Here is a 14202-nt window from a genome sequence, read left to right as displayed (position 1 = left end):
CCACGAAAAAATGCTCGAACGTTTTCAAAATCGACATAAGCGAGGAGTTTCATTATCAAAATTAGAGACCAATCCACTTCCATCAGTTGGTAAAATAAGTTCTCCCCAAAGTGTGAACCTCCCTAGAAAATTAAAAACTAACTCATCGGAAACGCCAACTGCAGAAGTAAAACTGCGTGATAAAAACAGATCATTGAAGGATTCGTCTAAAAATCGACACAGTTGGAGTCCAAGGACTAGTATGTCAGAAGCAGCTGCTAGTGAAACATCCAAACAATGTAAACCAAGCAAATTTACCCCAAAATCCAATACTCTACAAATGGCATTTGAAAATCCAATTGCAGTGAAAGATTATTGCTCAAGTTCAGAGATCAATGCAGAAAGTTTAGATTCCTCAATTGGTTTACCATGTATCGAACCCCCCATTGAAAAACTTTAAATCTGACGATAATGATGATAGTTTAAGTGAAGCTGGAACTTACACTCTAGATGGAGACAATTATACAGAAGAGCAAAAAGAGCGCATGAATATTGACAAGATACCAGCAATAAGTGAAGCTGGTTCGAAGCATTATCAAAAATCAGAGCATAGAGATAAAACTCCTCAGCGGCCAACTAACTTTCAAGATGACTTAGAAGTTATAGATCTAACAGAACAACCTAGCTCATACAAAGCTGCCGACGACCAGAAGATGAATAATGTTTTGGAAGTAAGTTACTTCCATGATCCATCGGCAGTTCATCCTATAAAACAAAAACAGTCGTATTTAGAGAAGTTGAAATCTCGGGTGAAGAACATAACACACAAGGCTAGATCACCTGAAAAGCAAATTCAGCAACATCAAATGAATTCACCAGATCAAGGAACGTTTACTTCGGTGACTACAAGTGGGATACTGAGTGTGAAACCATGTCTGGAAGATCACCCACGGATGCATAGACGAAACAGCTTAACCAAGTCATATGTTGACAGTTCTGAATACGTACAAGGAGTGGCAAAGCTAAATATCCTGTCGAAGGGTGAAGCCAAGATATTAAACTGCTACACTGACACAGAAAAGGCATCTGGAATTCAAGAATTGAGTGGTACTTATGATAGTTCAAGGCGAAAAACTGGATCTGATGCTTCTGTCATTAGTTCCGCTGTTAGCAAAAAAGACTGGATTCAAGAATGGGCCAAAACAGCACGAGAATATTCGAAAAGTCCTGCAGTTGGTACCAGTACTGCTTCAAGCTCCCAAATGACTAGAAGCTACGATTTTGAGAACAGAAACCAGTTTGGCTATGATTTCGATATCGATATGACGAAAAGTGATTATTATGATGCTAAAAAGTACGAAGAATTTGGAGATAATTTGGATCGGCATAAATTTCATCGCAAGCAGTTAGACCATATTATTAACAACAACAGCAGCAGCAGTGATCCCACTATGAGACCAAACTTTGGTAACGAAAATAACAGCTATAATGAGTTTACACGCCAAGGAAGTATTCGTCAGAATTCGAGGTCTAACGCGTCAAAACCACCTATGAGTCCAAGTAAAATTCCTTCCCCTATTGGATCAGTTGGTAGAGCTAGAAGTGTCAGCAGAAATCGTAGCCTTCAAGGAAGTAACTCGGTAAATATCAATTAGTTTTTGACATTAGTTTAGATGTAAGTTTTTGTTAAACATTCAAATCCAACAAAATAAATCATATAGGTAGTTAATGCGTTCTCTCAAACTTCTCAAACTCAAACGAGTCACTTTGAATAGTTTGATTTCTCCTCACAATCCAATAGTGAGATAGTGTGGCAAAACATTCGTAGCATTTTTGTTTGTTTTCAAATTTAATGTACTTAATTTCAATAAAACGTTGATAAACTTTGTAGGGATTATGGGTTGCAGGATTAAATATGTAATAAATTATTAAATGAGAAACTCTTTTTTCAAAGGTCATTTAACTATGAAATCAGCTTTTTTTCGCTTTCTTCCATACGACGAGTGTTCGCTGTACTTGCACTACTCATCACTGCTAGTTTTACTTTCTTTTGGTATCTTCTTCGCTGTTTCTCTATTTGATGCGATGTATATTTTCACAGCTGAGTGCGTTTTTTGCCAGACCATACGAACAAAGTGTTAAACCATCAAGCAAACGAAAAACGATAAACAGTCATATCAAAATATGCAAACCTGCCTGCATCCGGCTTAAATAATTCAAATTATTGATCATAATTTTCCATTAATTCTAGTGTAGTCTTTACAAGCAAAATAATATACATAATTTGCTGAATATTTCGTCTTGCCTGGCCTTGAGTTTTTTTTTTCTCTAGAATGAAAGTATGTCAATTTTGCTTTTTAGCCACATCAAAAGGCAATTTTTAGTTTTTAAATTTATTTATGAGAGGTAATGCTGAAACCTATAACTATTTAATCTTTAATATTTTAGGATTTGTCAACGAATGAGACTGAAATGTATTTGCAAAAAACTGCAGCTGCTATATCCACGTTACAAAACATTCACAGACGGAATTCTACACGAAGCACAACGCAGCACAATTCGTCTCACTCTAGTCCTTTAAGTCCTGCATCTCGTCGAATGTCGCCGAAGATATCTCCAATGAATTCGTTCCAAGCACCAGTCCATAATCTTTACAACGACAAGTCACATTGCATGGAAGGCGCATTACTCTCACCTCAACATCAACAAATACGAAACATTAAACAGCAGCAGCAAATTCATCAGCAAAGCTCGTTAAACCACAAAAGAAACTTATCACTAGATGATTCCGACTCATATATAAACGTACTATCGTCCTTAGAATATGGTAATCAAATGTCAAATAGTCTCAACACTGACAACGCGAATGCAATATTAGATTTTAAAAAGCAACATACCAGACACAATTCGTTTGAAGGAATGTCCACGCTTCCACCGAAACCGGTGAAATGTTTCCAAAACTTTGATCAAGCAACAGCTTATTATAGTGTAAGATCGAATAATGAGTCCATCATGTGTGATGACGATGAAAACGAGCAAAATGACGAGAATTTAGTGACTCTAACAACACGTGTTAAAGGATTGTCCTTAAGCACAATGAAACAAAACGAACAACGATTAACTGGAAATCAGAAAATGATCACACCGACAATTGGAAAACCCTCAGTAAATACGATAAAACCGACAGCAGCGTCGACGAGTAGAACTTCCATGGCTAAAACATCATCAGCCCAAATGTCTTCGCCGATTAAAAGGTCAAGTTCATTCTCAGTAAAAGCGATGAAACCAACAACTCCCACAATGACTCCAAAGCTTGGATCAAGACCTTCGATGTCAAACACAAAGATTCAAAAATCCGCTAGCAGCACTAGTTTCAAAAAGATTGTGGCAAATTTCAAAGATGATGAAGACGATTTTTACATCAACAATGATGATGATTTGGAATTAAATCCAGAATATTCATCAAACTCTGAGTTTAGCGACAGAGATGATGATACTGAGGAAACGGAGAAAGAGCCTATTACAAATACTCGCTACAATAAAACATTCCTTATGCGGATGGAACAAAACAAAAAGCTCAGTTCCGGAGGAAAACAAGGGGTAGCAGCATGCCCAAATACTCCAGAGTTGCCACGACGGACACTTCAAATCAAAGGGGCAACGCGCGATCGTGCGTCTATGCCACGAGACTCCAGTCTCAACCGCATGAAACAAGATTTGAACATTTCGCGAAAATCAGTGAGTAAGGAGTTAGCGTCATTCAAAGAACCAACATCGGCTGGTAAACAGAAAGTGCAACCGAAATACTTGGATATTTCAAAATATAAGACTCCAGCTGCAAGTAATTTTCTTAAGAAAGATGAATCTAAAAGCTATTTAGCTAAAACAGAAGTCAAGAAAAGCCCTAGTAGTGCTTCTATTGCGTTGGGCCGTACAGAGCACAATAGAATGAGTACGAGAAGTGTAAAATCAGCTGGAGCTAAGCTTCCAAATGCGAAAAAAGAAGGTAGGAATTATGTTTCACTTCGTTACATGTTTTCTATTAGGAATTTGACTGACCCTGTGGCGCGGTGGTTAGCGGCTTCGGCTGCCGATCCCTGATGCGTGCTAAGGGGCCCGGGTGCGATTCCCGCCCATCTCCTGTGAGTGTTCTGTGTTTAGTTAGTAAGTTCAGTCTGAACAGACGGTGTGATGTCTTTTTCAAATTTCCGAACGCTGGGAAGACATCAAGAGTTGGCTTATAATATTTTTTTCTGAAACGGATACAGGGAAACCTCTTTTTAAGCGATGCGTTACTTTTTTCTAATTTGTTGATTTCTCTAGAACGACGCCACATTTTTGCAATCTTTTTAAAGCAGATCTCCAAAACGATTTTTGAATAATGCAAAAATATTGTATGGTTTAAGAGAATAAAAATAAAAAAGCATAACGCCACCGCGTAAAACAAAAAGTGGTGCGTTGGCCAAATTCTTGCGAAAATGTTAGCATATATAAAGCAAAATAATGTAAATGGGCCAATGTGATTTTGATATCAAAGAGTGTATTCTGCTTACTCCTAAATGTACACATTCACTGAATTGAGCAGGATTCACACTTGTTTTTACAAACTCACACTGTACCATTGTGTTTTTTTACTGGAAACAATTTTCAAAAAAAAAAAAAATAATGGGCAGCTTAAAACTTAAATGTTATTTATACCAAAATTTACACATTTTGCCTACCTGTTGTTGAAAATGATTGCATTAGTGACCAAATAGCTGAAAAGTTTCACTGATGAAATTCAACTTAAAATTCAAATGCGTAAAACACGTTGGTATTCCATATTAAATTCCACACAATTACATTTTAATAGCGATGCAATGTTTAAAGTTTTAATCTTAAAACAATTCCAGCCCAACGTAATTCAAAAGAACAAGAGTTGGAAATGTGGCGACGACGAGCAAGTTATGATCCTATGAAGGCCGCTCAAGAAGGAAAACGAAAACAGGAGGAGGCAAAACGGACAAGTCGCCAGCCTCAACCACAAGCTGAACGTCCAAGTAATTTCAACGAAAGGTTTGCGTGGTTTTTGTGCATAATTTATTTAGAACTAAGTGCTTTGTATAAAATGTTTTTAAATTGTAGGTTTTGTGTTTTTTTTCTGTTTATTTATTATTATTTTGCTTATTTTCTGTATATATTGTTATGATTAAAAAATATAGAATTAATATTTCACTCTCATTTTTTCAGCTCCGTTTTAAGATCAAAATCGTACCACTGTGGCGTGGGAATGGCCCACTCGCAAGCTGAAAATATTGGAGGCAGTAACGCTAAAAATAGAGGTGCTATTGATCATGCAGATATGTCCTACCGCAACAACCAACCGAATAATCGTTGGACGTTCACTTCTACAGAGTCAAGTGAAGAATATGACGATGAATATGTTAACTAAAAAAGTAGCAGTTGTTGTTTTGAGAATGTGTTTGTATAAAACATTATTTGTAAAGTACAACAATTTTGCTAAAAGATGTGGGCTGAAAAGCTTTGTAACTTTGTAAAAAACATCTGTTTTTTGTTTTTTTTAGGCTCAATTTAAGAGTTCATAACAATTGTTAAAAAGGGATTTCTATGAGTTGAAACAATTGTTTAAATAAATGTGATAATTTGGATGATTTGGCTACAAAAAGATCAGTTCATGAAAAACAAAAAAAAAAAATGTCATAATACATGCAACAGTCGCATTTCTCCCCAGTTTTCCATACAAAGGATGATTATCTGTTTGTTCTAATCGCAAAGGTGTTCGGTGCCTCAAACTTTTTGCAAATCTGTTGTACATTTATTCTTAGTAATTAGTTTAATTTAGTTATAAGTGGCATATAATGCAAAAGATTCACATTTTCTGAATTCGCTTCTGTTTATGTATTATTAAAATAACTTTATTTAATAAAGGTTGATTAATTATTAGTAAAAAAAATCAATATTGTCAAAAGTTTATAGATACAATGCAAAGTTGTAGTACTCAAAATCAAAATGATTGTTTTTTTCAAGACACGTATAACAAATCGATACTTTATTGTGTTGTCATATATTTCATCTCAGAGCACGGCGTTAATTGAAATGATTTTTTTTCGGAATAATTTTCTGCATGCGTTAGACTAGTGCATAAAACATTACAAAAAGGAGAAAAAACAACTAATGACCTATGAACTTACGAAAACATACATACAAATTTTCATTACAATTTTTATTTACTCTTTGTTTTGATTGTAATGAATAATAAGATGCAGTAAAAATTGGGAATTTGGATTGAAAAATCTTTGGCCAAAATAACTCTTTGCAATGGGGGAAAAAGTTGTCGCTTCAAGACGAGTCACGTGATTTTTTTTTCATTAAAATTGGGCTGGGTCGGGCAGCATTATACAGAAGTTCACATTTAGAAGTAGTGTTGTTAAACACCCTCTTCGTACAAAGTGTTCACAAAAATGTTCTTTATGCAAAACAGCAAGCTGAGTATAAAACAAGGTAAATTTTTCCCATCCAAATGGTCACGTGTTAGGATTTCCATGTAAAAGTGGGATTGTAACAAGTTTTCTAGTACTAACTTTATTTTCTGATAGTTCGCATGTAGAATCATATTGAACCATCAACTCAAAGGTGATAAAAATACATTTGGAACATATATGTGAACAGGTATAATTTTACCCTTATCAATTTACTTTTGATTCTTATTATTTTTTGGTAGCTCTCTTTTTTTCCTTATGATACTTACATAAAATCGTAAGAATGTTGGTATCCGTCTCAAAAATCTTGGTTTTAATTTTCATACAATCAGCCGAAAGAAAATTGAACTGTTCATCTTATTGAAAGAAATAAAAAAAATACTGTCAATTTAACATAGCTTATTATAAAAAAAATCAATCCTGTAACAAAATGCTTTTTTTATTTTTTTATTAGTTTGCGCCAATGTTTCGTTAAAATTTGTATCGTTCACATAATTAATATAAAAATAAGAATAATTGTATTTTATATTGAAAGGACAATTCAAAACCTGGATGTGTTTGTAATAAAACAAAAGAAATATTAAGTTGTGCAATAAAAAGCTATTTTTATTTCAAAAACACACAATCCTGTCTAGCATCGTTCAAAAACATCAATTCTTTCGAAGTTCCTATCATTTGAATATCTTGCTACATAATATTCTTACAGTTCCACTAGCAATGCTTAACTGATATAAATTTAGACTTTTTTGTAAATCGGCAAATTTAAAATATTTGTTTCAGATTTTATTAATTTAACTGTTGCTCTACGCATAATTGTCCCACCTGTCACCATCCGCTCTACCTGTCCCTATTCACTCCAGTTAGCACTTTATCTTATCATTATAGTTTTTTCGAACAAAGTAATATACTTTTTTGAGAAAGTTTTCTGAAAATATGTACCGAAAAATCCTATCTGATAAACAGTTAAAACAAACATGGTGATACTACATCTGAATAGGAGTACATCTTTTATGTCAGAAAAAAGGTTTAAAATTACCACTGATAAGGTGTAAATTTACACCTCTGGCATTTGCAAATAAACTTGCAAATCCTAAAATAACATCAAACTAGGTATAACCATATCCAGCTTACTAAGTCCGCACCCCAACTCGCACGGCCATCTCGACGCTGTGAAAATCGGTCGATGAACGTCGATATAGTTCTTGGTGTATTTACTGCATAATCGGTACATAACGATGCACGAGATATGTAGAGGGACATCCCGAGCAGACAGAATAACTTGGGAATAACATTTTTTGATATTTGAAAATACTAGGCCAATATCATTTTATGTTATTTATAACAAGATTTGTTATTCGTTGTTGTTAATTTTTTGTTATTGGATTGTTATTGGAATAACAGACTAATAACACTTTTAGTTTTCCTTCAAACAAATCTTAGCTATTATTTTTTGTTATTTTAACAACTAATCCGATCATCCCAATAACAGTTGGAGGTATTCTTCCATAACAAAAATTGTTATTTCAATGTTGTGTTGGCTTTCAACCAATAACAAGTTTTGTTATACATAATAACATAAACTCTTATTAAACCCTTATGCAAAAATGTATTTTTCAAGATGATTCCAAAATACTTTTTGTTATTTTAACAGTATTTGTTATTGAAATGGCATACATTTTGTTATTACCGTCTGCCCGGGATCGGCGTTTACCGTCCTACTTACACAGCGTCGAGATGGCCTGCAAAGAAAGAACGGGAGACGGCGATTAGGAGCCGACCACGTATGACGTCCCGCTAAACTTCGCATGAAAAATTGGTTTTGTGGCGGCTTTTGTGGTTAGCATTCAAAAATGGTTTGAGAAGTCATTTACAAAATTAGATCTAGGTGTTAATTTGTTTTGTTTATTTTGGATCTAAAGTCACAACGTCCTTCCTTAACCTGATACAAAGTGTTATACTAACAGGCTATCGTTTCCAATAAATTACAAATTACAAATTAAACGCTGTTGCGGTTGGATGATCTCGAAAGCAGAAATGAGAGAGAAAAGAAGAATGTCAAACGCGAGTGTTTTTTAATACAAAAACATGTTCGGCTATGTTCGGCGCTGAGAGTATCAATACGAAACGAAGAGCAGTTGTATTTGGGGCATGAGTATTCAAGCTTGGCCTCACCAGAAACTTGCAACAGAGACCACAACAGACCCGGAAGCTGTAAGGGCTCTGAAATTAATCATTCCCGATCGGCCATTTGGCGGCCATGTTTGTTTTATAAAAACACTCTAATCTTGATTCAGAATGTTTCATTCAAAAATTGTTTTCTTTGTGTTGTTTGTAGAAGCATTTATAGCGATTATATTTTCATTTCAATTTACTATTTCTGGACCCTGAATTTAGAATCATCATTGACGGTCATTGCCTCAAAAGTGAAAGACACCATCTACCACTTTAAAGTGGGTTGCTGCTATTCAGGCTTGATAATTGTAGTCGCTGAAAGCTGATGGTTCTTTATTTTTATACCACTGATCATTTGATTTTAAATACCTATAACACCAACCAAGGCCGGAAAACACTCACAGATCGAATCCATGTCAGATTCAATTTTCGTATTTGAAGTAGAATGACGCCGCGTCTTTTGTATTTTTATTGTTGATGCTTTTTAACAGTTCACGTCGCGGTCGTCGCGAAAGATTTCCGTTTTCGTTGTTGGTTTTACCCAGTGTTTGTTTGTTTTTTGCTTTCCTTCGGTTAATTGTTCGGTTAGAGATACCAATGGAGATATTGCTGAAAATAATAAATGCACAGTATATTTTTCCGGTGATTCAGTTATTCCACAACAGGGTGTCTAAGAATGAATCGATTTTAATTTAACACCAAAATTTCTCTTACTATTTACTCGATACAGCCTGCTGTATGAGTTTAAAACCTACTAAAACGTAAAATTGAAAAAAAATTCCCCCAGTACAGCAGGCTGACTGATTAAAATATTATCTATTATTATAAACTTATAAATCATAAATACTTGAATCATCCACTTTACTCATTACAGCCGGCTGTATGAGTTTAATATCATAAAACTTAAACCACTTTGTATCAACCCGCAATACCTTTCGAGGTATATCCTAGGATCCTATCTTTCTGCTAACATTGAGTACAAAACCTCCCTACATACATCTATACCACAAAGGTGACGCAGGGATCCTTGCGTCCTAAAATGCTAATGCTAATGCTAATGCTAACACCAACCAAGGCTGGAACCGACGTATTACATCCCCATCCGATGGAAGGCAGGAGCAAAAGGGAATTGAAGCCATGATCTTTTGCTTACAAAGCTAACAGCGTAACCATTCAACCAAGCCTGCTCTTAGAAGCTAAGATAATGTTACCTAAATACAAGACGACACTCCCTTTTTTCCTGTTAGTTTCTTTATCAGAGGCTCTATCTCAGCAACTCAACAATCTACAATCATGAACCATTTTTAGGAAATTTCCCGATTCTTTTGATTTTTTTTCAGGGATCGTCAGCCTCAGCGTAATCAATAATTATAATACAGGTTGAAAAGTCACTTTTTGTACAAGTTTGTAAGTTTTCAAAAGTTGGGCCGTATTTTGACATTTAGAAAATGTTTTTTATAGATGAGGGCAGAAAATTTTCCGAAACAACAATTTCCGAGATCTTGGGAATTCAAAAATGAGGGATTAGATGACGCTGAGAAAAATGCATTTTTTACATAACCTCATAAAAGCTATATCTCAGCAAGACTCGGCTTTTCGAAAGTATGTTTTTCAGGGCAGTTTTTCTTTAATCATGTATTTTTAATTGATAAAAATTGAACTGTTAAGACAAATTTCACCTTGAAATGCCAAAAACTTGATATCCGTACACTTCATCAAAAATATTTAACGTAATCTTCGACTGCAATTTGATTTTGCATCTTAAAATGATTGCAATATTTCAGATTTTTCAAAAACCATCATAAAACACTCATATCTACGATACCATATTTGGCACCATCCTCAAATTTAGCACAAAAGGTATTATTATTTTGGAAATTCAACTTTCAGTGATAAAAAGACAAGAAAAAGAATTAACTGTGCAAGTTTGAATATTGTTTAATAGTATTCGTATACTTTGTCGTCATTTTTTTTGTAATTTTAACGCACTTGATATCGTTTAACGTGAAGACTTCCATCATTGCCATGATTTTACGTTCAAAGATATAAATTTGCATCCCTATCAATAAATATTTTGAAAAAAAAAACCTTCTACAAGTTGTTTAGAATAGTGCCCAACAAACGCTGATTCTTTTTGGTAACGATTAATCCATTCCTTGCTAAGTCCCGCCCGTGTGGATCAATCGGACCGCGCACTGGACTCACAATCCAGAGGTCGCCGGTTCGAATCCCGCGGCGGGCGCTCTAAAATTCTTTGTGTAAATATGGGTTTTCGGCGCCGTCACTCTGTGCCATACTTTCATACACTTAGGAGCCCAGGGCGGCGAAGTCCTTGTAGATAAAAGGAAGACACTAGTGGTTGGTACTAGCAATGGTGGCCGACAGCTATAAATTCAACTTCATTTTTTGCTAAGTAATGAAATCGTCATTAATCAATGATTCGATGCCACTGTGCTCTCTTATGGTAACTAGATAGGAAAACCAGCAAGCTTAGAACAAGAGAGCACAGAGGCATCGGATTGCCAACTGAATGTCAATGACTGTACCACAAAATTATATAAATTTTGAAGCACAATTGACTTAGATCAAAATTTCCTTCAGTGGCTTCAAGAAGGGAACAACCGGCACATGACGATTCATTTTTGTACAGAAATACGTTAAATTGAATTCAATACATAGCATTTTATCTTCGAAAATTATCAACGGCTTCACCTTAACAATTAAAATTAAATTCGGGTTAATTAGTCGGGTTGTCGGGTATTATCATATTTAAATAAAACACATTAAAAAAAAACGCTCAAATCGTACAAATCTAGGATACCAAAATTGCCAACAATAGATTCAAATATTTCTCTTTCTGACATTTCTAAGTGCCAGTGCGCAGGATTCTCTTCTGAATGATATCGATGAAGGATATAGCACAACTACTAGTACGCATTCGTATCTTGACGAGGTAGGAAAATTTTCATTCACGGATCTTGTTCTCAGGTGACTACAGCTATTTTAGCGAATTCATGTATCCAGCCTCGGATTAACATATTCTGCGTCCGAATTAGCAATAAAAATGAATAAATCATTTGAATTATTCTTTTTTACGCTACTGTTATTAGGTAAGGATACAAATATTTAATAAATCTATGATTAAAAAGCTTAATTTCGTTTTTTCACATAAAGGCGTTTTCCTCAATGTGGCATTTTCCCTACAGCTAGAGGGACTTTCCACTAAGAAGCCTCGAATCACTAAATATACATTAAAACCAACAGTAAGTTCAGTAAGTATAGCAAGTTAGTTTGAAATCAAAGCTAAGTTATGAATGAACACATGAAATAAACTATTGATTTTTCTTTCCTCCCTTCTAATGCAATCTCATTGCTTTTCTTTTCTTATAACGATTTTTCACGTTATGGCATCTACACACAGGCGACAGCTGTGCCATCATCTCTTTCTCTCTACCGCCTAAACGGAACTAGTGGTGCAACGTGCATACTCATTCAAACTGATGGACTCCTCAGTATTCAATATCGTGATAAGTATGGTGAAGACAAGGTACGTTTATATTTTTGATATTATTTTCATCCTAATATAATAATGATGATGTTTTATCTACAGGAGGCAGATACTTTCATGCCCGATCAAATGGATATATCCGGTGAATGTTGGGAAGATGAATCAAAAGTTTCCTTGGGTTGGAAAGGGTTCATTTTAAATATATACTTCTCAAAGGTAATAGAAGTGGTTACTTTGAATAACCCTTACATTTAATATGACTATTCTTTCAAGACTCCGGGTGGAGAAAGGTGGTACGTTAACAGCGTTGATTTATACTATTCATCTTCGAATAAAATATTCGAGCACATTGATCGACCCGGGTTGGACGTTAAACTATCGACTCCTCCTGGAACACTATTGTTCCCAACACCAGTTGGAAAATCTTATACGTGTGACCAAGAAGTAGTCATAACAATGTTTTCGCAGGTGAGTTAGACGCGTCCCTGCAAACGCTCTGATTGTCTTTTGTCGACTTAAAATTTGTCTATAAAACGGAAATTCGTATTTTTGTCTAACTCTAGGATGAAAACGATAAGGCAGGTCACTTAGCAAAGCTGTACCTCCGCGAGCTGAGAATGCAAAGTTTTATGTATAAATCTTCAAATACATGGGGCCCAACTTTTCAATGTAGTGCAACTGGAACATACCGGGATGAAACAGCACCAATTGCTGTTGGTTCTACGCTAGCTGTAGCAACTGTATGCACTGTTGTTGGCTATGGTTTATGGAGGTATGATAATTTATAACATACTTGTATTTTTTTTATAAACTAAAATTTTAATGCTATTTTGCAGATATTTCAAAGTAAAAAAGTTCCAGTATGGAACAATGGCTTAAGATGTTGTCAATTTTTGCTGAGTATCAAAAAGATACAGACGTATGCGGCCAAATAGTTCTGTTAATACCCAGTGAAGATAAATAATTTGCTAACAACATATCAAACAAATGTGTATCAAACTGGAGTATCATAAACGTAAACGGATACGAATCGCAGAAACAATTATCTAGTCGTATAGTACCAAATGCTATTACATAAATGACAAACAATTTAAAAAAATAAGTATTTACCAGTTCAGCAAACAAAAAAAAACAATGCAGTAACAATATGATGAAACATTAGGATGAGCAACATGATTGCAAAATATAAAAGTCTTCCATTTTAATTTAACTAATGTTATAGTAAGCGACGATGAAATTGCAGTTAGTTCGTGTGAATAAGCTTTAGTGTAAAATTTAAAACCGTTATATATAAATGTTCGCGTACAGAAAAATTTCCATTCAAGTTGTTTAAAAAATGTGTACATAATTTAAGTAAAAGGTGTCTTGCAAACGGTTGAAAAAGCCATCTCAAATCGAAAATCCATATCCTACCGTCTCGCACCTATAAAAGCACAGAACATATTCTATAGCAATGGTTTTAGATTTTCTGGATACTTTTGCTCTTTCGATTTTATGTGTAATAACGATATTTAAAATAAAGTTCAATGATGTTAGATTAGAATCAGTACAATGCCTAAATTTATTGATTTATTACCGTCTTTAAAAAAACAATACCAGTAGCAAAAGCAGAGCTGTTTCAAGTTATTCTTCAAAATAAAAGTCATTGCAAGCTGGAAAATAATGCTTACCAAGATGATTACACTTAAGGTACAGTTTTTAATGTTTCGATGAGTGTCTTATAGGGATGGGGAACACAATTTAACAAACATTTTGTATTTCGAATGCATCAAATCTCCTTCTTATTTCATAGTTTTGAGCAAAAATGGTCAGATATGCAGAACACTGAACACTGGAACGCCTAACGCATGTCCAACTTACACGGATGCCCAAGCCAATTCGCTGGTTCGGGGCAGAACTCAACCAATCGGAACGATTGTTGTTTCCAGGAATTTGTCCTTAAACGGACGATCCTTAAATTTTGCAGAACTTGATTTGAACAAATCTGTAATTTCTGCGATCGAAAACATCGTTCCACCTTTTTTTAAAACGACTGCCCCCGCGGAATTTTTGGCGATTTTTTTT

The 14202-nt window shown here is 34.9% G+C and overlaps 2 protein-coding genes across 3 annotated transcripts; both read left to right on the top strand.

Annotated features, from left to right (window-relative positions):
- The first annotated feature begins 319 nt into the window (after nucleotides 1–319).
- Nucleotides 320–5410, top strand: LOC6040529 (bromodomain-containing protein DDB_G0270170). The gene is made up of 5 exons (XM_038255674.1): nucleotides 320–343; nucleotides 390–1619; nucleotides 2428–3985; nucleotides 4872–5034; nucleotides 5209–5410. Exons 1-5 carry the CDS (start codon nucleotides 320–322, stop codon nucleotides 5408–5410), a joined length of 3177 nt encoding a protein of 1058 aa, XP_038111602.1.
- Nucleotides 5411–11555: 6145 nt separating this feature from the next.
- LOC6040526 lies at nucleotides 11556–13690 on the top strand. 2 transcript variants are annotated; one of them, XM_038257771.1, is made up of 7 exons: nucleotides 11556–11740; nucleotides 11805–11893; nucleotides 12052–12177; nucleotides 12241–12354; nucleotides 12412–12606; nucleotides 12702–12910; nucleotides 12975–13690. In XM_038257771.1, the coding sequence occupies exons 1-7, from the start codon at nucleotides 11695–11697 to the stop codon at nucleotides 13015–13017; spliced, it is 822 nt and encodes a 273-aa protein (XP_038113699.1). In that variant the 5' UTR covers nucleotides 11556–11694; the 3' UTR covers nucleotides 13018–13690. The 2 variants fall into 2 exon arrangements, with proteins under 2 accessions (XP_038113699.1, XP_038113698.1); XM_038257770.1 differs by having other exon boundaries at nucleotides 11558–11740; nucleotides 11805–11902.
- The last annotated feature ends 512 nt before the right edge of the window (nucleotides 13691–14202 follow it).

This window comes from Culex quinquefasciatus, chromosome 2 (assembly GCF_015732765.1).
Source record: "Culex quinquefasciatus strain JHB chromosome 2, VPISU_Cqui_1.0_pri_paternal, whole genome shotgun sequence".
In the NCBI taxonomy this organism is placed as follows: Eukaryota; Metazoa; Arthropoda; class Insecta; order Diptera; family Culicidae; genus Culex; species Culex quinquefasciatus.
Note: the sequence above shows the minus strand (reverse complement) of the source record. Positions and strands in the feature narration are given on the sequence as shown.